The sequence below is a fragment of the Oncorhynchus keta genome, chromosome 21 (assembly GCF_023373465.1).
Source record: "Oncorhynchus keta strain PuntledgeMale-10-30-2019 chromosome 21, Oket_V2, whole genome shotgun sequence".
Classification (NCBI taxonomy): domain Eukaryota; kingdom Metazoa; phylum Chordata; class Actinopteri; order Salmoniformes; family Salmonidae; genus Oncorhynchus; species Oncorhynchus keta.
This window is the reverse complement of record NC_068441.1, coordinates 33,243,681-33,269,208: the sequence shown is the minus strand read 5'-3', so window position 1 is coordinate 33,269,208 and position 25,528 is coordinate 33,243,681. Positions and strand designations below refer to the sequence as shown.

The 25,528-nt window shown below is 43.5% G+C and overlaps 1 protein-coding gene across 4 annotated transcripts in view; it reads right to left on the bottom strand.

Moving 5' to 3' along the window:
• The window catches only part of LOC118376044 (receptor-type tyrosine-protein phosphatase gamma-like), a 305,336-nt gene that overhangs the window by 239,715 nt on the left and 40,093 nt on the right, over positions 1-25,528 (bottom strand). For 3 of the 4 annotated variants that reach the window (XM_052473725.1, XM_052473726.1, XM_052473724.1), the window contains exon 2: positions 24,030-24,140. The exons of the other annotated variant lie outside the window; for it this stretch is intronic. In XM_052473725.1, coding sequence (XP_052329685.1) covers positions 24,030-24,140 — 111 coding nt within the window. The remainder of the gene's footprint in view (positions 1-24,029; positions 24,141-25,528) is intronic. 4 annotated transcript variants of the gene reach the window in all.

Genomic DNA, 25,528 nt, shown 5'->3' with positions numbered 1-25,528 from the left:
TCCCTCCGCAAGGCTATCAAACATGCTAAGCGTCAGTACAGAGACAAAGTAGAATCTCAATTCAACGGCTCAGACACAAGAGGCATGTGGCAGGGTCTACAGTCAATCACGGACTACAGGAAGAAATCCAGCCCAGTCACGGACCAGGATGTCTTGCTCCCAGGCAGACTAAATAACTTTTTTGCCCGCTTTGAGGACAATACAGTGCCACTGACACGGCCTGCAACGAAAACATGCGGTCTCCTTCACTGCAGCCGAGGTGAGTAAGACATTTAAACGTGTTAACCCTCGCAAGGCTCCAGGCCCAGACGGCATCCCCAGCCGCGCCCTCAGAGCATGCGCAGACCAGCTGGCCGGTGTGTTTACGGACATATTCAATCAATCCCTATACCAGTCTGCTGTTCCCACATGCTTCAAGAGGGCCACCATTGTTCCTGTTCCCAAGAAAGCTAAGGTAACTGAGCTAAACGAGCTAAACGACTACCGCCCCGTAGCACTCACTTCCGTCATCATGAAGTGCTTTGAGAGACTAGTCAAGGACCATATCACCTCCACCCTACCTGACACCCTAGACCCACTCCAATTTGCTTACCGCCCAAATAGGTCCACAGACGATACAATCTCAACCACACTGCACACTGCCCTAACCCATCTGGACAAGAGGAATACCTATGTGAGAATGCTGTTCATCGACTACAGCTCGGCATTCAACACCATAGTACCCTCCAAGCTCGTCATCAAGCTCGAGACCCTGGGTCTAGACCCCGCCCTGTGCAACTGGGTACTGGACTTCCTGACGGGCCGCCCCCAGGTGGTGAGGGTAGGTAACAACATCTCCTCCCCTCTGATCCTCAACACTGGGGCCCCACAAGGGTGCGTTCTGAGCCCTCTCCTGTAGTCCCTGTTCACCCACGACTGCGTGGCCATGCACGCCTCCAACTCAATCATCAAGTTTGCGGACGACACAACAGTGGTAGGCTTGATTACCAACAACGACGAGACGGCCTACAGGGAGGAGGTGAGGGCCCTCGGAGTGTGGTGTCAGGAAAATAACCTCACACTCAACGTCAACAAAACTAAGGAGATGATTGTGGACTTCAGGAAACAGCAGAGGGAACACCCCCCTATCCACATCAATGGAACAGTAGTGGAGAGGGTAGCAAGTTTTAAGTTCCTTGGCATACACATCACAGACAAAAATGAATTGGTCCACTCACACAGACATCATCGTGAAGAAGGCGCAGCAGCGCCTCTTCAACCTCAGGAGGCTGAATAAATTCGGCTTGTCACCAAAAGCACTCACAAACTTCTACAGATGCACAATCGAGAGCATCCTGGCGGGCTGTATCACCGCCTGGTACGGCAACTGCTCCGCCCTCAACCGTAAGGCTCTCCAGAGGGTAGTGAGGTCTGCACAACGCATCACCGGGGGCAAACTACCTGCCCTCCAGGACACCTACACCACCCGATGTTACAGGAAGGCCATAAAGATCATCAAGGACATCAACCACCCGAGCCACTGCCTGTTCACCCCGCTATCATCCAGAAGGCGAGGTCAGTACAGGTGCATCAAAGCTGGGACCGAGAGACTGAAAAACAGCTTCTATCTCAAGGCCATCAGACTGTTAAACAGCCACCACTAACATTGAGTGGCCGCTGCCAACACACTGACACAACTCCAGCCACTTTAATAATGGGAATGATGTAAATATATCACTAGCCACTTTAAACAATGCTACCTTATACAATGGTACTTACCCTACATTATTCATCTCATATGCATACGTATATACTGTACTCTATATCATCGACTGCATCCTTATGTAATACATGTATCACTAGCCACTTTAACTATGCCACTTTGTTTACATCTTATATGTATATACTGTACTTGATACCATCTACTATATCTTGCCTATGCTGCTCTGTACCATCACTCATTCATATATCCTTATGTACATATTCTTTATCCCCTTACACTGTGTATAAGACAGTAGTTTAGGAATTATTAGTTAGATTACTTGTTGGTTATTACTGCATTGTCGGAACTAGAAGCACAAGCATTTCGCTACACTCGCATTAACATCTGCTAACCATGTGTATGTGACAAATAAATTTGATTTGATTTTGAATGTCTCCTGGTCCCTATCCTGTCTCCTTCAGGGTATTTGAGACCCATGTGTCTACTGTTACTGCTATATTTAATCCAGGCAATGTTCTGGCTTCATGAATAATCCATCCATCCACTTTAAAGCAGCCTTTTGTTGCTCTGACATGAGGCTTTATATCCTATCTATCAACACCTGGCCAGGTTCAGTCAGCCAGCAGACCCACCATTATCCTCTCCTTTCCTCTGTCCATCCAGGACCTGTCAGCCTAACGGCTAATGCCTCAGAACCCCAGGAGATAAACAATGTGCCTGACACTGATAAACAATGTGTCTGGTTCAACTTGTGATTTCATAAAGTAAAGGTTTATGGGTATAACGGTCTGTTTGTATGTATGACTAGGCAGTACTATGTAGAGTACACAGAAGTGCAGTCTGAATTGCATTGCTTATGATATGGTGTATAGGCTATTGCAGACAAACGGTACCATATTTCAATAAAAACACTGGGCAAAGGCAATCAGGACCCCCCCTACTGATACCCATTGTGTTATCAGCCATCAGCCACTGTTTGCACAATGTTAGTTAGTTTAACAGTATAGGGCCTAGGCTTGGCTACTAGACAGGCACATATTGCATATCAGTGTGAGGGAAGCTCTTGCTAATTGTAAAAAGTGGGGAGGTGAATGCTGTGAAGCAGAACACAGATCTCATGCCTCACACACACGCGCGCGTGTGTGTGTGTGTGTGTGTGTGTGTGTGTGTGTGTGTGTGTGTGTGAAAGATGGAGCCGCAAAGTAGCAACTCTGTCCAAGGGGAACTGTTTCGCAAAAAACAAAGAGCATGTTTCAACAGGGAAACCGAGCAGCTAGCCAACCTTACCTAACTGTTCACAAGCAAATATCCTGAAGCTATCCTGAAGCATGATGGATTGTAGACTATAGAATTGGGTTATTCTTTTGGTAATATTACCATAAAAAGTGAGAGAAAAAAATGATTGACAAGTGTTTCATCAGTGGGTTGTTTTTTTCTCTGTTTACAAGGGGAAAAATGTATGTTGAGACAAAGATCTGTAGTTATGTTCCGTTCCTCTGTCTGTGCTGCTCCCACATTAGCACATAGTGATATAATTAGAGAGGGGTTTGCATTTGAATATGTTTGAGGGACTTTGGTCAGTGGAATGGGGTTGGAGGGGGGAGACAGAGAATAATCCAACCAGCCTGAATACAATCCATTCCCATGCTATTGTATGTAGAGAATGACTGATATGGATTTTTTTGGGGCCCAATATTTGGGGGTCAAGGAAGCTGATATTTTATTCCGATCATTAAACATGAACATTTTTGATAACAATTTTTGAGAGAAACAGCCGTGTATGCATTAATGAATCAAATGTTTTAATCTTACATTTAAACTACATAAAATAACAATGGTAATCATTTGATAAACTGGGTAAATCAAGATGGCATATGCATACTCCACAATACAGGTGAATGCATATTCAGTAAGACTGTGCACATACATTGATTTATTGAGCTGACTGAGTTGTTGTTTCGGCTGGTTTCAGTGGAGCCTATTGCGCTACAGATGACAAACAAGCTGTTGCCCTTCCATTTAGGACTTAGATACTAGCCTACTGATCATCAACATTCCCACAGACGCAGCCTCATCTCTTCCTTTATCAAAAAAGGTGTGCCGTCTCTTTAAGACTTGTGCAGACCAGTCACTCACAACCACAAATCACTCACATTACATGCAAACATTTCATCAACAAAGACAAAGATGAGTCATTTAGCCCAGTGAACGTTTTTTAAGACAATCAGCTTTGAAATGGGCAAGCTTTGCGTTATGGTTTGCATATTATCACAAATAAAGTTCTACGGTACTGAACTGACCTTGGCTTCAGCTGTAAGTTAGCACGGTTACCTTTCGATGACTGAATATAACCTATTTTGCTAGCTACCTGTTATGGACATTGTTTTACTGAATACTAAATGAATGAAGACTTTCAATCTGTTTGAGTCTCACTTTTTAAGTGTGCTTGCAGCTAAATGATATGCAGCATGAATGGGTAGCTAACAAGATGCAGACCAGCCAGAGGATCCTTGAGGACAACTAGTAATGAATAAGTGTCACCGGCTTCTGCATTCACACTTCATAGGGGATATCGGCTGTGCCAAAAGTATCGGCCCGACCGAATATTGTTTGTTCTCCAAACTGTGTATGTGTGTGGTAGCCAATGAACCAGGAGAGGGCAAAGGTGTGACGAGCTCTCCATCCCTTACCATATCCACCTGTCTCTTCCTTTCTCTCAATCCCTCTACATCACTCATCCCTTCGGGTTTTTTACCTCTCTAATATCTAGATTTTTCAGCCATTATCTCTCTGTACATCCCTCACTTTCTTCCACCTTCTCCTCACACTCCATGTCTCTCCCTTTGCTACATCCACATTTCTCTCTACCCCTCCTTATCCCCTCTCCCAACCACCCTAACCTCCCCTCCTTTTCCCCTCTCTCCGTCTCTCTGTCTGCCACTGAGGTGTGCTTTCTGCAGCGCCAGTGTGAATATTAACGTGGAGCACCTGTCACTCAGAGAGAGTTGGTGTGAGCATTGATGCATGCCTGCAGCAGGGGCCCCTGCCCTGGGGACACAGCGATAACACTGGAGAGTGGGCCACGGGTCACAGGAGACACACACACAGTAACACATAGGTAGGGAGTGACACACCAGGCCAGGCATATGAAGCAGATTCTCCTGTCCAGACAATCGTCTCTGAAATCATCCCTCAACTAGAATGTCAGCTGTCTCCACAGCTTGGCAGGAGTCTCGCTAGGTGAGTTAACTCTCTGATTGGATATGAGAGTAAGTCTGGCCGATACTGTAACTGATTGGAACCGTGTGTCTCTCATCACAAAGCAGAGCTGGGCTCAGTGAGAACCGACCAGGCCAGCCAGAAAATGAACAGGTAGACAAAGAGGGTTCTTGGATTGATGGAACTCTATTCAGAAATATGACAATCGTATTTCCTCACACAGGCTTAGCAGCCATTCCATTCCATTATAATCCAGACACATAAGCACAGATGCACAAAAACACGCACGCATAGACACGCAAATGCACACATGCAGCAGGTGGTCATGGTATTTGGGGACAAGTGACAGAAGGAGGAGGGTAAGAGGCAGGACAGCAAGACAGGGAAAAACAACAAGGTCATTAGAGATGGAAGGTGAGGAGAACTGTGTTTGAAGACACACACACACACACACACACACACACACACACACACATACACACACACATACATACACACACACACACACACACACACACACAAGCAAGCTTATTTACTCCAGCCGCCAGTCATTTGGCGGCTGGCCAGTAGAGGAGTGTGTGTGTGTATGTGTATGTGTATGTGTATGTGTGTGTGTGTGTGTTTCAGATGGCGGGGAATGGGAGGAGACCGGGAGGAAGTGAGGACAGGAGGAGAGGAGAGAGTGGGCAGCAGAAGCAGAAAGGAAACAGCCTGGGTGCCCCAAAACAGCTAATTAGGCCACAAATCACAGACAAGCACAACCCACATCCCTGGATGATTACTACAGCTACCCAGTCCAGTCTAAACCCTGCTGCCCCTGTCCAGCCCCATCCACTCCCACCCAAAAATGTCAGAGCTCTGCGTATAAACACAAACCCATGATGTATAAACACAAACCCATGATGTATAAACACAAACCCATGATGTTTACACACAAACCCATGATGTTTACACACAAACCCATGATGTATAAACACAAACCCATGATGTTTACACACTAACCCAAGATGTATAAACAAAACCCATGATGTTTACACACAAACCCATGATGTTAAACACAAACCCATGATGTATAAACACAAACCCATGATGTATAAACACAAACCCATGATGTATAAACACAAACCCATGATGTATAAACACAAACCCATGATGTATAAACACAAACCCATGATGTATAAACACAAACCCATGATGTTTACACACAAACCCATGATGTATAAACACAAACCCATGATGTATAAACACAAACCCATGATGTATAAACACAAACCCATGATGTATAAACACAAACCCATGATGTATAAACACAAACCCATGATGTATAAACACAAACCCATGATGTATAAACACAAACCCATGATGTATAAACACAAACCCATGATGTATAAACACAAACACATGTATAAACACAAACCCATGATGTTATAAACCCCATGATGTTTAAACACAAACCCAATGTATAAACACAAACCCATGATGTTTGATGTTTATAAACACAAACCCATGATGTATAAACACAAACCCAATAAACCAAACCCATGATGTATAAACACAAACCCATGATGTATAAACACAAACCCATGATGTTAAACAAACCCAAACACAAACCATGATGTTTACACACAAACCCATGATGTATAAACACAAACCCATGATGTATAAACACAAACCCATGATGTATAAACACAAACCCATGATGTATAAACACAAACCCATGATGTTAAACACAAACCCATGATGTATAAACACAAACCCATGATGTTTACAAACCCAAACCCATGATGTTTACACACAAACCCACAAAACCCATGATGTTTGATGTATAAACACAAACCCAAATAAACCAAACCCATGATGTATAAACACAAACCCATGATGTTTAAACACACAAAAACCCATGATGTTTACACACAAACCCATGATGTTTACACACAAACCCATGATGTATAAACACAAACCCATGATGTATAAACACAAACCCATGATGTATAAACACAAACCCATGATGTTTACACACAAACCCATGATGTTTACACACAAACCCATGATGTTTACACACACATCCTGCGCTGAATCCAGATAAGGGCTGCATTAAGAACGAGGTATGAGAAGAGCTTCTAAAATCTGGGGGATGAGAAGGAGGAGAACAAAGGTGTGGGGGGGGGGGTTACATAATTAAATAGAAAACAGATTCCCCAAAAGAGAAAAAGAAGAAGCGCTAATCTGTAATCATAACAAATGAGAGAAATCATCTCATTACAATGAGTCATCACATTTCATCTCAGTACAGCTCGCAAGCTCTCCATCAGTACAAACTACAGTGACCAGAAACATTGACTTAAGAACAGATCTGAGGTCTCCTCCAGTCTTTACATGCTGTGAACTATAGGGCCTGTATTTATCAAGCGTCCCAAGGTGCTCATTTAGGATCAGGTCCTCCCTATCCATAACAATCTTCTTCAATATGATCTAAAAATAATATGATCTAAAAACTCAAACTGCTACCTGATTAGCACTCCTACTCTGGTCCTGCAAGGTAAGAGTGGACAACAAAAGCTGCTTCAGGTTTGCAGACGGAGCATCCTGCTAATTCCGAACCATAAATCTTTAGTTACCAGCGTAATTCACTTATCCAGAGATAACAGGGTAAGTAAAAACGACTAGAATGAACAGAGAAAGGAATCAATGAGTGGTAAAAGGGATGAAGATGCAGGCCAGGAAGCAGGCCAGGAAGCAGTCATCCTAAACTAAATCCCACCAAGACAGCGTCTTACTAATAACACTGCCATCTGTGTCAATAAATATCTACAGTACCTGTTAAAGCTACAGATGACACCTCCAATGAGTTTATTATAGTCCCTGCCATTCTGCAGGCAAGTACTCCAGTGCTGTACATTAGCAGGTGAATACAATGGAGGTTGAGGTATGAAGGTGACTCATACAATGATCAACAGGGATTCAACAAGTTTCACATTTTGCAGGTGTTGACAGTCTGTGTCGTCTCTCTCCGGATGCAGTAAATATATTAGGAATGTAAATACATAGGGGATCTGTGTGTGAGGACGCTGAGCTAATGATCTATAAAGAGTTAGTCTTTGCCACCCTTATGACAGCATTATCAAATAAAATAAAATTGTATTAGTCACATGCGCTGAATATAACAGTTGAAGACCTTAGTGAAATGCTTACTTTACAAGCCCTTAACCAACAATGCAGTTTAAAAAATATGAATAAGAAATTAAAGGAACAAGTAATTAAAGAGCAACAGTAAAATAACAATATTGAGACTATGTAGAGAGAGTACCGGTACAGAGTCAATGTGCGGGGGTACCGGTTAGTTGAGGTAATTGAGTTAACGTGTACATGTAAGTAGAGTTATTAAAGTGACTATGCATAGATAATAACAGAGAGTAGCAGCGGTGTAAAAGAGGGGGTGGAGGGGTGGGCAATGCAAATAGTCTGGGTAGCCATTTGATCAGCTGTTCAGGGGTCTTATGGCTTGGGGGTAGAAGCTGTTTGGAAGACTCTTGGACCTAGACTTGGCGCTCCGGTACCGCTTGTTGTGCAGTAGTAGAGAGAACAGTCTATGACTATGGTGGCTGGAGTCTTTGACAATTTTTAGGGCCTTCCTCTGACACCGCCTGGTACAGAGGTCCTGGATGGCAGGAAGCTTGGCCCCAGCGATGTACTGGGCCGTACGCCCTACCCTCTGTAGTGTCTTGCGGTCTGAGGCCGAGCAGTTGCCGTACCAGACAGTGATGCAACCAGTCAAGATTTTCTCGATGGTGCAGCTGTAGAACCTTTTGAGGATCTGAGGACCCATGCCAAATCTTTTCAGTCTCCTGAGGTGGAATAGGTTTTGTTGTGCCCTCTTCACGACTGTCTTGGTGTGCTTCAACCATATTAGTTTGTTGGTGATCGTCTGGCCCTGCGGTCTTGTGAATGTTGACCTGTTTAAAGGTCTTACTCACATCGGCTGCAGAGAGCGTAATCACACAGTTGTCCGGACCAGCTGGTGCTCTCATGCATGTTTCAGTTTTATTTGCCTTGAAGCCAGCCTATAAGTAGTTTAGCGTGTCTGGTAGGCTTGTGTCACTGGGCAGCTCTTGGCTGTGCTTCCCTTTGTAGTCTGTAATGGTTTGCAAGCCCTGCCACATCCGACGAGCATCGGAGCTGGTGTAGGACAAATCGATCTTAGTCCTGTATTGACGCTTTGCCTGTTTAAATGGTTCGTCGGAGTGCGGTCTTAGTGCCAGCATCGGTCTGTGGTGGTAGACAGCTATGGAAAAAATACAGATGAAAACTCTCTAGGTAGATAGTGTGGTCTACAGCTTATCATGAGATACTCCACCTCAGGCGAGCAAAACCTTGAGACTTCCTTAGATATCGTGGACCAGCTGTTGTTTCCAAATATACATTGTCCGCCCCCCTTTGTCTTATTACCAGTTGCCGCTGTTCTATCCTGCCGATACAGTGTATAACTATCCAGCTGTATGTTGATAATGAAGCATAAGCTAGTATAGTTTTTAATGTCTAGTTGGTAGTTTAATCTTCCTTGTAGGTTGTCGATTTTATTTTCCAATGATTGCATGTTTGCATGTTAGCTAGTAGAATAGAAGGCAGAGGGGGTTTATTTGATGCCTACAAATTCTCAGAAGGCAGTCCGACCTCCATCCTCTTTTTCTCCGTCTTCTCTTCACTCAAATGACAGGGATTTGGGCCTGTCCGAGGGAAAGCAGTTTGTCGATCACGTTGGGCTCATCGGACTCGTTAAAGGAAAAAAAAGCTTCTGCCAGTTAGTGGTGGGTAATCGCTGATCTGATGTCCAGAAGTTATTTTTGGTCATAAGAGACGGCAGCAGCAACATTATGTACAGAAAAAGTGTTTTTAAAATAAGTTATAAACAAGGCAAAAAAATGAACAAAAAACACATTTGGTTAGGAGCATATAAAACGTCAGCCGTCTTCTTCAACGCCATGGTACAGGACTTATGAGACATTTCTTATGATGATGACATCTCCGTTATCTTAATGCTCCTCCTTAGGCCTCTTATAACCACAATAAGGTAGCAACTGTTATTGCATATATTTCATCTGCCCCCTGCAGTTCAGACAGCATAACAACATTAGATCAGAGAGAACCTGTGTGCTCAGGCTGGCAATCACAGTGTTACCATCCATCGGGCCATTATCATCCCATCATCATCACTGTAGGCTGGCAATCTGAGCCACATTCTCCTTATTACCCATCCCATCAAGCCAGGCATGTCCTCATCTGTTAGACTGGAGTAATGGCACGGCACCAACAGCTAGTCAGCCACTGCTCCAGAACCACTTTAAAAATATAGAGGCTGACGTCTCAATTCTCTATATAGCCAGTAAAGTAAAACAGCAATCGACTCACTATCCACATATAAACAAGCTTATTCCTCAAGTAATGTTTCAGTTTTATTGACAGATTATTTTAGGCTGAACTGGAGTTTTCAGCCAGCCAGTGTTAAGATAGGCTAGTTAAGGACATCAGCCCAGGCGATCTACAATACTGAATGCTCGTCTAGGCAGCACTGGCACAGCATATTCATCTCAATATGCCCTCATTGCAACACTGCAATCAATCAATCAGCCACCAAAAAAAGCTCTGCGGTGTCACACACAAATCCCCCATGTATTTACACCCCTAATATATTTACTGCATCCAGAGAGAGAGGACACAGACTGTCAAAGGCAGGCAGGCAGGCAGAGACGCAAGATCATTTGGAGATTCTGCACACAAATTAGTTCCTGCTAGGTGATACATCATGGAGAATTAAGAGGTCTCTGTCTTCACCTCACCTCACACACCAGAACCTGGGCGGCCGACAGCCATATTGGCACATCTGTCAGGAGAGGATAGAGACAGCCAGGACTGTGTGTGTGTGTGTGTGTGTGTGTGTGTGTGTGTGTGTGTGTGTGTGTGTGTGTGTGTGTGTGTGTGTGTGTGTGTGTGTGTGTGTGTGTGTGTGTGTGTGTGTGTGTGTGTGTGTGTGTGTGTGTGTGTGTGTGTGTGTGTGTGTGTGTGTGTGTGTGTGTGTGTGTGTGTGTGTGTGTGTGTGTGTGTGTGTGTGTGTGTGTGTGTGTGTGTGTGTGTGTGTGTGTGTGTGTGTGTGTGTGTGTGTGTGTGTGTGTGTGTGTGTGTGTGTGTGTGTGTGTGTGTGTGTGTGTGTGTGTGTGTGTGTGTGTGTGTGTGTGTGTGTGTGTGTGTGTGTGTGTGTGTGTGTGTGTGTGTGTGTGTGTGTGTGTGTGTGTGTGTGTGTGTGTGTGTGTGTGTGTGTGTGTGTGTGTGTGTGTGTGTGTGTGTGTGTCACCCAGGACAGAGACAGAGATGGATGGACCAATCACAGCTCCACAATTGGCTGATCTGATCTAACCAGCAATAACCAAGATGGATCCTCCTATCCTGTGTCAGCTTGCAGCGTGCGGAGCCAGGGGAATTCATTTTTAATAATTAGTGTTCACTTCCAGCGAGCACCTCGGAGTCAATTCTACAGAAAATAAGTGTAGGTAGATAGAAGGGGTTGCAAGGCATCCGACCGCAAGGGGCTAGAGGGTGGTGAGTATGGTCCAGTACATCACTGAGGCCGAGTTCCCTACCATCAAGGACCTCTACACCAGGCGGTATAGACTATAACCCCCGAGTCATAGACTTTTCTCTCAGCAGGAACCAACAGGACCCTGAACAGCTTCTACCCCCAAGCCATAAGACTCTTCCTCCTGCCCTTCGATCCTTCCTCTCCTCGGGCTCGTGCAGTGGGGAGATCTTCATGGGCTATACTTGGCCTTTTCTCGGGGTTGTAAGTTAGTGGCCTGTTGATATCCCTATACTGGTGTGGGGTCTGTGCTTTGCTAAAGTGGGTGGAGTTGTACATTGCCTGGTTGTCCCGGTACGGGAGTAACTTTGGATGGGGCCAGTGTCCCCAACCCCATCTGTCTCAGTCTCCAGTATCTATTATGCAACAGTCTATGTGACGGGGGGCTAGGGTCAGCCTGTTATATCCGGTATCATTTTCCTGTCTTAGCTGGTGTCCTGTGTGACCTTAGATATGCTCCCTCTAATTCTCCCATCTCTCTCTCTTCCCTCCAGGAGGCCTAGGTAGTCCATGCCTCAGGACTACCTGGCTTTTCTTTCTTTTCACTGGGTTTTAGGCTCGGTTTCTATATAAGCACTTTGTGACAACTGCTGTTGTAAAAAGAGCTCTATAAATAAATGTGATGGATTGATTGACTATTAAAGAAGACTGCTGAATAGCTAATCAAATGGCTACCTGCATTGACTCTTTTTTTGCACTAACTCTCTTCCACTGACTCTATGCACACACCCTGACATCCAACAAGCACACACACACACACACACACACACACACACACACACACACACACACACACACACACACACACACACACACACACACACACACACACACACACACACACACACACACACACACACACACACACACACACACACACACACACACACACACACACACACACACACACACCCCTGCTGCTACTGTCTATTATATTTCCTGTTGACTAGTCACTTTACCCCTACCTATATGTTAAAAGCTACTTCATACCCCTTCACATCGGCTCGTTACTGGTACTCCCCGCATATAGCCATGTTACTTTTACTCCTTACTGTTATTCACTTGTGTATTCATTCCACGTGCCACTATTTCAATGTTTTATTAAATGTTTCATCTTAACTCTGCATTGTTGGAAAAGGACCCGTCAGTTAGCATTTCTCTGTTAGTCTACACCTGTTGTTCACAAAGCATGAGACAAAGATAATGTTCTTTGATTTTATTTGGTTGACAATTCACATCATCAGTGAAAGTCATACACACACACACCAATGACACAATGGGTTATAAACGACGGGTGTTGAGCTGTTATCCTCGCGGGGAGCCTTGTGTCTGAGCCACAGAGGGTGATTGTAAATGCACATTGTAGCACGGCCGCAATGGCTGCCTTTTAACTGGCCTGGAGACTCCTTACATAGAGAACATTGACATTAGAGTCAAGGTTGTATTTTGAATGGAACCTCCCTTTAACTGAACTTCTGACCATATGGGGGAACAAGGTTTAAACAGAGCAGGTAGTCTGCCTCCTCTCTGTTCTGTTCTGCCACGGCTTGGTTTGCCATGGTTCAGTGACCACCGCAGCACCACCATCAGAGAGAGAGAAGGGAGGAGGAGTGGTAAAGGGTAAGAAACAAGGGTGATGTGGGGAGAGGGGATACAGGAAAGCGAAAAGGTGTGTGAATGTGTGAGAGAACGAGCGAGTGAGCGAGTGAGTGAGTGAGTGAGTGAGTGAGTGCGTGAGTGAGTGAGTGAGTGAGTGAGTGAGTGAGTGAGTGAGTGAGTGAGTGAGTGAGTGAGTGAGTGAGTGAGTGAGTGAAACAGAGAGAGATCAGGTAAAGAGTGAAGAGAGAGAAGGAGCCAACACACACATGGCACATGCTCTGTTGCATTCTAGGACTAAACTAGTTTCCTGACGGCAGTCTGATCTTTGGAGCCATTCTGCATGTTCTCATCCACAACAACAACATGTAATGGTTGCTTTAAAGATGTAAACACAGAGAAACAGACAATAGTACAAAGTTTTCATAACAATCAGCAATCGGCATTTTTGGACACCGATTATGGCCGATCACATTGCACTCCACAAGGAGACTGCGTGGCAGGCTGACCACCTGTTATGCGAGTGCAGCAAGGAGCCAAGCTAAGTTGCTAGCTAGCATTAAACTTATCTTATAAAAAACAATCAATCTTAACATAATCACTAGTTCAACTAGTAATATCATCAACCATGTGTCGTTATCTAGCTTGTCCTGCGTTGCATATAATCAATGTGGTGCCTGTTAATTTATCATTGAATCACAACCTACTTCGCCAAACGGGTGATGATTTAACAAGCGCATTCGCGAAAAAAGCACTGTCGTTGCACCAATGTCTACCTAACCATAAACATCAATGCCTTTATTAAAATCAATACACAAGTATATATTTTTAAACCTGCATATTTAGTTAATATTGCCTGCTAACATTAATTTCTTTTAACTAGGGAAATTGTGTCACTTCTCTTGCATTCTGTGCAACAGAGTCAGGGTATATGCAGTAGTTTGGGCCGCCTGGCTCGTTGCGAACTGAGTGAAGACCATTTCTTCCTAACAAAGACCGTAATTAATTTGCCAGAGTTGTACATAATTATGACATAACATTGAAGGTTGTACAATGTAACAGCAATATTTAGACTTAGGGAGGCCACCCGTTCGATAAAATACGGAGCAGTTCCGTATTTCACTGAATGAATAAACGTTTTGTTTTCAAAATGATCGTTTCCGGATTTGACCATATTAATGACCTAAGGCTCATATTTCTGTGTGTTATTATATTATAATTAAGTCTATGATTTGATAGAGCAGTCTGCCTGAGCGGTGGTAGGCAGCAGCAGGTTCATAAGCATTCATTCAAACAGCACTTTCCTGCATTTGCCAGCAGCTCTTTGCTGTGCTTCAAGCATTGAGCTGTTCATGACTTCAAGCCCATCAACTCCTGAGATTAGGCTGGCAATACTAAAGTACCTATTAGAACATCCAATAGTCAAAGGTATATGAAATACTAATGGTATAGAGAGAAATAGTCCTATATTTCCTATAATAACTACAACCTAAAACATCTTACCTGGGAATATTGAAGACTCATGTTAAAAGGAGCCACCAGCTTTCATATGTTCTCATGTTCTGAGCAAGGAACTTAAACGTTAGCTTTTTTACATGTCAAATATTGCACTTTTACTTTCTTCTCCAACACTTTGTTTTTGTATTATTTACACCAAATAGAACATGTTTCATTATTTATTTGAGACTAAATTGATGTTATTGATGTTTTATATTAAGTTAAAATAAAAGTGTTCATTCAGTATTGTTTGTAATTGTCATTATTACAAATATTTGTTTTTAAATGTAAAATACCGATTAATCATTATCGGCTTTTTTTGGTCCTCCAATAATCGGTATCGACCTCTAGTTGAGATTTAGTGACTGAGGCGCACACATACACCCACACACCCTTAAAACGCCCCTATACTCCTTTAAGACCCCTCTTTCAAAGTCACAGATCCCTTCATCTAGCCATGGCAGCTGAAATAATGGGCAACTGGGCATTTTTATACATGACCCTAAACATGATGGGTTGTTAATTGCTTAATTAGGTCAGGAACCACACCTGTGTGGAAGCACCTGCTATCAATATACTATACTTTATATCTCTCATTTACTCAAGTGTTTTCTTTATTTGGGCAGTTACCTGTATATCATGGACTCAAGGGTTGTACAGCAGAATTCATCACGACTTGAATGAGTGTTAGACAAATGAGTCATGCTGGTCATTGACTTACACCAAGGCTAATGTAGCTAGCTTCATCACAACACAATGCCAGGATACAGAAATGGAATACAAGCCCAACAAAGTATCAAGAGACTGATGCCATGTCTACATAAATATGACTCATCTCAAATCCAACTGGTTTCATCCAACTGCGGGGCAATATAAAAGCTCTGAATAAAAAGTAAGAACTACACACTCAGAGACAAACAAGAAACAAACACACACACAGAAGAGAGAGAGAGAGAGAGAGAGAGAGAGAGAGAGAGAGAGAGAGAGAGATAATGAAAAAGCTTCAGAAAGAGAAAAAAATAACTGATAAATGATGCAGATCTGAGTTCCTGCGGGGGTCTCATGGTGTGAGATATCATCTCATGAAAAATGCCTTCGCCGAGCACACACATGCCTTGAATAACCTTTAATCACATTCCCGGGTGTGGGTTTCTGTGTAACTTATTTAGTGTTTCATAACTAAAGTACACACACTGCATTGAGAGTGAGACACAGTACACCTCTCTCTTCTGTGCAGCAAATGTGAAAGAATAAGAAGTATGTTAGGTTAACCTTCTCTTGATGTTGTAAAGTGTAAATTAGAATATTGAAATCTGCACAACATTTTCTATCCTTTCATTTGCATCTGCAACATTTTGACTTTCTGCATTAGGCAGTCTCGCTGGCAGAGAAAAAGTATATAAAATATGTGAAATATCGATTTCTGATTGACACAGTGAATTACTTGCACAACACCAGAGAGGTGTATTGAAAGAGTAAAGGATAAAAAGCTATAGAACCTTGGTAGAGACTGGTAAATGATAAAATGATTATCCTGACAACTGAGTGGAATATAGAGGAGGCTCAAACTCTGGTGTCAGGTGATATGAATCACAACATATGTCAGACACTACACCATCCAAGGCAGGGTTACCTCACGAGACCGACTCATGTCCACTACATATGCAAGAATGGCTGCCTTAGACAGGAATCCTATTCAATAACGAGGCATGCCAAAGGGTGAATGACTGAAATGTGTGCAGGTAGATAGAGGCGTACTAGCTCTCCATAACAGTGGCTGAGGCATCCTGCTTCTTCTACAATAGTCTGGTCTCCATAGCAGAAAGTACAGATCAAAGCTCATTAGGAGAACAGAACTGTAGGGGACATGAAGGGGGGAGTGGTGAAGCCGGAGAGTAAGAGCGATGGGGGAAGGAAGGGAGAGAGTAAGGTGAAGGAGGTAGGGAAAGAGGAGAGTGAGAAATCTGTGTGAGAGAGATACATAGGGTGAGGGAGCAGTATCCTTGCTGAAGGCACTACTCCTCTGGCTGCAGTTATCAATTAGCCTGGAATCCTAACTTCTATGCTCCAGTTGCACCTGGTGTTATCCATGGTCTCCACTCCCCCATGTACTTAAGCTACAGCTGAGGTTCTAGGGTTGTCATGGTACCAGTATTGCGTTACTCAGAGGCATCGTGGGAAAAAAAGAAAACAAAATTTCCTGAGGAAAACAGTCCTAACAGCCTTATGTTGTCACCGAGAATCACATGTTTCTTTTCCAAGCTATAGCGCAAACAAAGAGTTTAGTCTGCTTTGTGTTTTCCTTTTTGCCATGAAAAATCAGTGATCGCGATACTGGTATAATGACAACCCTAAGCTGAACACAGAGAGACACAGTAGTAACAGTAGTAAAAGATACTAGTTTGCCCGACCACTGTGAGAGAGCTGAGGGCTCTTCACAGAGGAACACTACAACAGGATAATGCCACAGAGGACTGGGAAAGGATGGAGGCTGGCTGGAGTCAATTACAGCATACGAGAGAACGTGAGTTATTCCAACCAAGTATGTTCTTTTTAATTCTTTATAACCTTTATTCCCCAGGTGGTCCCATTAGGGCCAAAATACCTCTTCAAAAGACCTACTGTAGCATGTAGCAGCAGACTAACCCAGGCCAGGCTGTAGTGGCTGCTACAATGCCTGTATACGTCTCCATTCCCTCCCACGTGGCTCTTAATAACCATTTAGCTGCTATGGCACGCTTGTCCTTCCCCCATTCACAGCCCATAGACACTAATTACTTCTCTAAAGCAACGCTGGACAACATTTCTCTTCTGTCTTCCCTTTCTCCAATGGCTCCGTTTAACTCAGTCACAATGAGCTAGCTGCCTCACCATTAACCCTGCTGTCATTTACTCACAGTGCTTCTGACTACATATTCGCCCTAACAATACAAAGCACACTGAGGCAAAATAGCTTTCAGCTGTCTGAATCCATATAGCTCAGTGTCAACACAGGTTCAGTGTCCAACAACTAAGACAGGTTTGAATAGAGAGCATGACACATTAAAAGCTCAGAGAGCACAGAGAGAGGCCTGGCAGACAGGCTGCAGAGGCTAGGGTTTGCTATGTGCTAAGTGCTATGACTACAAAGGCAATTACAATTACAGTGAAACTATCTTTACCATATTCTGAACTGCTACCTAACCAATATCTTTATTTAAGTGTTTAGGTGTATTGTACAAAGAATGTCAGAACAGTGTGGACAATAACTACAGTTGCCCCCTGAGCTGACACTACAGCAGTAACTGTAACACATGGAAATATGAGTAAACATTACTATCAATGATCTATGGTTGGTGATCCTTGTAAAATAGGTATTCTGACCTCAATGGGTCTTCCTAAATAAAGGTTCTCTTCTCTCCCAGGAGGTACAGCATCAAGGACAAAATAATCTCTCGTGGACAGATCTACATAAACATAACTGGTACCGTAGAATCTGTCAGGATTGAATGGAATATGTAGCATATTCTTTACAATGTTTGGGTTTTTCTTAACTGTTTATTTGAACAAATCACAAATTTGCTGGTGTTAGCGTCTTTGGAATGTCAGAAGGGGAGGAGACATTCAGCCTGTAACTTGCAAAGAGAGAGCGGAGCTCCTCGTTCCAGTTCCAAAAGCAGGTTTGGATACAGATAAGCACCTAAATTGGAACACAGTGGCTGTACAGTAACATGCTATACATGACGTCAAAGCTCAAGGTCTACGCTTCACAGCAAAGTATTGGTTTTGAATGACAGCGGTTCTGAACATGAACACCGCACGCAACAACAAGTTGCCCCCATCCCTCCCACAAACTGGGCAACTTTTGCAAATGTGTTGTCTGAGTGAGGTAAAGGCTGGAAATAAAGACGACACAATGTATTTTGAAAGATGAGATGTTGAGGATTATAATAAATAACGCTTCGATTTCATACAAGCAAGTCAAACAACTGTTAGTCTTGACTTTCCCATATCATTCCCATACAGTAACAAAATGAAATGGCGCCATTGCTGGGTTGTTCTGAACAGAATGAGCCTAATGTTTTTTGTATTGTGAAGACATTTGGCAGGGAACACGCTTCTTCTGTCCGGCGTCGGTGCTTACAGAATTACTACTGTAGCTGGAAACAGCTGATTTTTTTATGGAATATCTACATAGGCATACAGAGGCCCATTATCAGCAACCATCACTCCTGTGTTCCAATGGCACGTTGTGTTAGCTAATCCAAGTTCATCATTTTAAACAGCTAATTGATCATTAGAAAACCATTTTGCAATTATGTTAGCACAGCTGAAAACAGTTGTTCTGATTAAAGAAGCAATAAAACTGGCCTTCTTTAGACTACTTGAGTATCTGGAGCATCAGCATTTGTGGGTTCGATTACAGGCTCAAAATGGCCAGAAATAAAGAACTTTCTTCTGAAACTCATCAGTCTATTCTTGTTCTGAGAAATGAAGGCTATTCCATGTGAGAAACTGCCAAGAAACTGAAGATCTCGTACATCGTGTACTATTCCCTTCACAGAACAGCGCCAACTGGCTCGAACCAGAATAGAAAGAGGAGTGGGAGGCCCCAGTGCACAACTGAGCAAGAGGACAAGTACATTTAGAGTGTCTAGTTTGAGAAACGGACGTCTCACAAGTCCTAAACTGGCAGCTTCATTAAATAGTACCCACAAAACACCAGTCTCAACAGTGAAGAGGCGACTCCGGGATGCAGGCCTTCTAGGCAGAGTTCCTCTGTTCAGTGTCTGTGTTCTTTGCGCATCTTAATATTTTATTTTTATTGGCCAGTTTGAGATGTTGCTTTTTCTTTGCAACTCTGCCATTCTGGTAGTGCTACCAACATTTTAGCACTGAATGTTTTGTGCTAGCTGTGTAGTCTGTGCTAATAAATGTGCAGTGACTAACGTCTGCTACCAGAAGTTGGACTGAATGGCAGAGCAGTCTAAGGCACTGCATCGCAGTGCTAATGGCGTCACAACAGACTACAGATTAGATCCAGGGCTGTACCACAACTGGCGTGATCGGGAACCTCATAGGGCGGCGCACAATTGGCCTAGCGTCGTACGGGTTAGGGGAGGGTTTGGCCGTGGTAGGCCATCATTGTCATCAAGAATTTGTTCGTAACTGACTAGCCTAGTTAAATAAAGGTTAAATAAATAAAACATTTGTGGATGTGCATGGATCTGGTTACATTTGTAACAAAATTGGCATTTTCATCGACTTGAAAGCCAAATCAGTGATTTTTGCAAAAAAAATATTTGTATAAATTACAATTATTACCACCCGTCTTATGGTTGAAGGCTTATATTTAGTATAGGTTTAATTTACAAGTCCTGAATTCATTAGATTATTACTGACTGTTTGAAATGCAGTGTATTGATCTTTAATAGTGGAACAATTTTATTTAGAGAGAATATTTTTAGGCCATATCACCCAGCCCTGCTTGTCTCTACTCTGTGTGCACCAACATTCTGATCTGATTCTCTGAATTGCCTTATGAAAACCTAACACTGTAAGATTGTTTTTAGAATGCGTAAACAACAACAGTCATTTTGTGATGGCGGGGATGCGGGGCTGTGTTCCAAACAAAACAAATACAAGTTTGCTTGCTCTAGTTCCTCAACAGCACAGCTAGGAGAGCTCAAAATAGCACCTTATGGTTGAAGTCTCTTCTTTAAGTCATAAAAGTGCATTGGAAATACATAGGAACTGTGCACACTTCGGAGAGGTGTGTGGCCACTTCGATACAACAGTTAGTCCTCTCACTGAAACCCATGTCATTTTTTGTTGTTGCACCTACCCCAAATGTTCCATGAATATTCTTGTCCTGTTACTGAATGTATCCAGAGTATTTTTAGATTTCGTTATCAACAATGTGGCAAAAAGTAAAACGCACATTAAATTGACAGTATAAATTTTGGATTCAGTCTTGAGTCAGATGAAGTGTTTAGTTCTCACCTTTCGTCTAATAATTTTCCCATATTCAAACTGTTCCCTTTGATTGCTACCATGGTTATGCATTTCCATATTTCTTCTGTAAGAAACATTTCAATTTAGCCCCATCAATACAGCAAATTCCCACGAGTGTATGGAGTTCAAATGTACCCAGTGCTTAATTGAGCAGCTGATCAATTACACAACACTTTAGTTCTGGGTTAACCAATGATTAAGGAGGAGAAGAAGTGTACTAAAAATAACTTTATCCTACTTCATGCTCCAAAGGAAACATCACTGGGAATATAACCGTTAAATTAGTTAATTCGTATAGCTCTTTCCACAAAGGCAAAGTGGAATTGGAAAGAGGTTTGAAAGGAGTTTTTAGTGATCTTTTCCTTTTTAAATATTTTTAAATATGACAGATTTTTATAGGACTGCAGGCGGTGCTAAAATAAGCAGGAGGGAGGTAGTGAGAATGACTTTTCAAGCATAATATACAATCCAAAGAGGAAGAATATCATGTGTTTCCATCTCACTTCAGCCTTGTCCTACTCAGATGGCCGAGAGCACTTTGTTCATGTTCTCATCTAATGGGAAATTTGCGCAGTTAGTGGATATGAATAGGACCAGGGATACTACTTCTAGCTTTTCCATTCAAATTCATGCCACTGCTTTTGATCACAGTGAGGTAGCTGGCTAGCAGCACAATGGTTGTAAAAAAGCACATTCAGTGAATTAATCACATATAGGCCTACACACAAAAACTGCTTGAGCGTACACACCCACAGACATACAGTACATACACCCACCCACAGACATACAGTACATACACCCACCCACAGACATACAGTACATACACCCACCCACAGACATACAGTACATACACCCACCCACAGACATACAGTACATACACCCACCCACCCACAGACATACAGTACATACACCCACCCACAGACATACAGTACATACACCCACCCACAGACATACAGTACATACACCCACCCACAGACATACAGTACATACACCCACCCACAGACATACAGTACATACACCCACCCACCCACAGACATACAGTACATACACCCACCCACAGACATACAGTACATACACCCACACACCCACAGACATACAGTACATACACCCACCCACAGACATACAGTACATACACCCACCCACAGACATACAGTACATACACCCACCCACAGACATACAGTACATACACCCACCCACCCACCCACCCACAGACATACAGTACATACACCCACCCACCCACCCACAGACATACAGTACATACACCCACCCACCCACAGACATACAGTACATACACCCACCCACAGACATACAGTACATACACCCACCCACAGACATACAGTACATACACCCACCCACAGACATACAGTACATACACCCACCCACAGACATACAGTACATACACCCACCCACAGACATACAGTACATACACCCACCCACCCACAGACATACAGTACATACACCCACCCACAGACATACAGTACATACACCCACCCACAGACATACAGTACATACACCCACCCACAGACATACAGTACATACACCCACCCACAGACATACAGTACATACACCCATCCACAGACATACAGTACATACACCCACCCACAGCATGTCGTGAATAACCAAAGGCACAAAGTAAATGTATGCATGATGAATCATCTATTAGATCTGAAACCTTATTGAAGGCTGCCCTGCAACATATACCTCATCATCAGACCGTGTGAATGTTTTTCTGGACATAACTGTACTTTAAAATATGTTCATTTAGCTCTAGCTAGGGATGTGCACGTTTATATGAATATCCGAATGTACGTTAGTCTTCAAATACTTGTCTGAGTATTTATTTCTGACAGAAAAAAATATATGTAGGCCTCTTAACACTGAAAAGGCTTTTTCTAAACTAACTAAAATATTAATGTGACATTGTTACATAGAAAGATATACCAAGACATTTGAAAGTATTAATTAAATAAAAGAAACCTTTCAGTTGAGTTTCTATGACGTGTACTATGCTCCCCATAAGAAGACAAGTACCATTCATGTCTGTAGCTTGTTGTTTATGTTGGCCAATCGAAGCGGCTCAATGTGTAGCAAGTAGAGTGAGAGTTCACTAATGCACGATGGAATTAAAAGTTAGCAAAAGGAGGAGAAGTAGGCTACAACGGGCAACCAACAGGTAGGCTGTTGTGTTAACTTAATGGGGTTGGGGGAAAAGCGCAGCATATGGCCTCGTTTAGCCTAACTAGCCTCTCTAGGCTACTCCAGTCAAGACAGATACTGCTATATGGGATGATAAATAACATTGTGGCTACTACAAGTTAGCTAGTCTTGGCTGTAGCCGAGTTTCCTTGGCGTCTCTCTTTCTCCATCCATCTGCTCCCTCCAATGACTGTAAGACTCGCTCCCATCTCACACACACCGTCCCCTCTGCAGCTGCAGCAATAGAGCGCCAGCCTTTCCCCCAAGCCCAGTAGTGCTCAGGTTAAAAACATACGTTTAAGAAACACATGTATGGCTGAATGGTGCTCACAAGGACCACACTAGTTCCTACTCCAGCACAGAATCCATAACACACATCAACAACTACTCCCTGTAGCTACCATTCGGAGGGAGAGAGGGAAAGAGGGAAAGAGGGAAAGGGAGAGAGGGAAAGAGGGAAAGAGGGAAAGGGAGAGAGGGAAAGAGGGAAAGAGGGAAAGGGAGAGAGGGAAAGAGGGAAAGAGGGAAAGGGAGAGAGGGAAAGGGAGAGAGGGAAAGAGGGAAAGGGAGAGAGGGAAAGGGAGAGAGGGAAAGAGGGAAAGAGGGAAAGGGAGAGAGGGAAAGGGAGAGAGGGAAAGAGGGAAAGAGGGAAAGGGAGAGAGGGAAAGGGAGAGAGGGAAAGAGGGAAAGAGGGAAAGAGGGAAAGGGAGAGAGGGAAAGGGAGAGAGGGAAAGAGGGAAAGAGGGAAAGAGGGAAAGGGAGAGAGGGAAAGAGGGAGAGAGGGAAAGAGGGAGAGAGGGAAAGAGGGAAAGGGAGAGAGGGAAAGAGGGAGAGAGGGAAAGAGGGAAAGAGGGAGAGAGGGAAAGAGGGAGAGAGGGAAAGGGAGAGAGGGAAAGAAGAGTTGAATTATGAGCAACAAAAACAAAGTAGGAGTGTAGAGGATATTGGGAAGGATTTGGAAAGATGGGAGAAAAGTTGGGACGGAAATCAATTAAAGACAAAATAGGAAGATTACAGAGTTACAGTAAGGTAATATGTCTCTACAGCCACAGTCCAATTAGGTTTGACCCATCTCCTTAATTGGTCAGAGAAGAGCAAGAGACATAATCCAGGAGAGGAATTAGGGCTAGAACCTGTGGCAAAAAAGTGAATCCATCTTGCCTGGGGACATATAGCTGTACCACTAAAATGACTCACCTGAATAAGCCCAGTAGGAGTCTCCTCCTGCCGCCCTCCTCTCCCTCACCCTGCCCCCCATGCTCCCATGATGCTCTTTCTCTACTGGCCCCGACTGGCCAGCCTGTAGAGCTGAGGGAAATAGAGAGACAGAGGTTAGAGGTCATAAAGAATATATAAGAAAAACCTAATATTGAGTTGCACCCCTTTTGCCCTCAGAACAGCTTCAATTTGTTGGGGCATGGACCCTACAAGGTGTGGAAAGCATTCCACAGGGATGTGCCCCATGCCCCATGTTGACTCCAATGCTTCCCACAGTTGTGTAAAGTAGGCTTGATATCCTTTGGGTGGTTGACCATTCTTGATACACACGGGAAACCCAGCAGTATTGCAGTTCTTGACACACTACTACTATACTACTACTACTACTATACCCTGTTCAAAGGCACTTAAATATTTTGTCTTGCCCATTCACCCTCTGAATGGCACACATACACTATCCATGTCTCAATTGCCTCAAGGCTTAAAAAATATTCTTTAACATCCCCCGGTCTCCTCTCTTCCCCTTTCCTTCACTGATCGAAGTGGATTTAACAAGTGACATCAATAAGGTATCATAGCTTTCACCTGGATTCACCTGGTCAGTCTGTCATAGAAAGAGCAGGTGTTCTTAAAAGTCTAAGCCCTGTTTTAAGAAGGTTGTACCAAAGATCATTTTACTATTTGATTTAGAATTTCAAGATCATTTTTTTTGAAGTATCAAAAAAAAACTGAAACAATTATTTGATGAAAAATGGAACGAAGTTTGTTTTGAAGTGTCTTTCCTCTATCTGAGAGATACAGTACATGGCTGACACATACTCGTCAAACGTGGCATTCCAAAATCATGGGCATTAATATGGAGTTAGTCCCCCCTTTGCTGCTATAACAGCCTCCACTTTTTATGGAAGGCTTTCCACTAGATTTTGGAACATTGCTGCGAGACTTGCTTCCATTCTGCCACAAGAGCATTAGTAAAGTCAGGCACTGATATTGGGCGATAAGGCCTGGCTCTCAGTCGGCGTGTTCGGTGGGGTTGAGGTCAGGGCTTTTGCGGGTCAGGTTCTTACACAGCGATCTCAACAAACTATTTCTGCCTAGCCCGAACCATAAAAAAACGGTCCCAGACCATTATTTCTCCATCAACAAACTTTACAGTTGGAAATGGCACTATGCATTCGAGCAGGTAGCGATCTCATGGCATCCGCCAAACACAGACTCGTCTGTCAGACTGCCAGGTGGTGAAGCGTGATCCATCACTCCATAGAACACACTTCCACTTCTCCAGAGTCCAATGGCGGCGAGCTTTACACCACTCCAGCCAACACTTGACATTGCGCATGGTGATCTTAGGCTTGTGTGCAGCTGCTCGGCCAAGGAAACCCATTTCATTACGCTTCCGACAAGCTGATGTTGCTTCCAGAGGCAGTTTGGAACTGGGTGGTGAGTGTTGCAACCAAGGACAGACCATTTGTACGCGC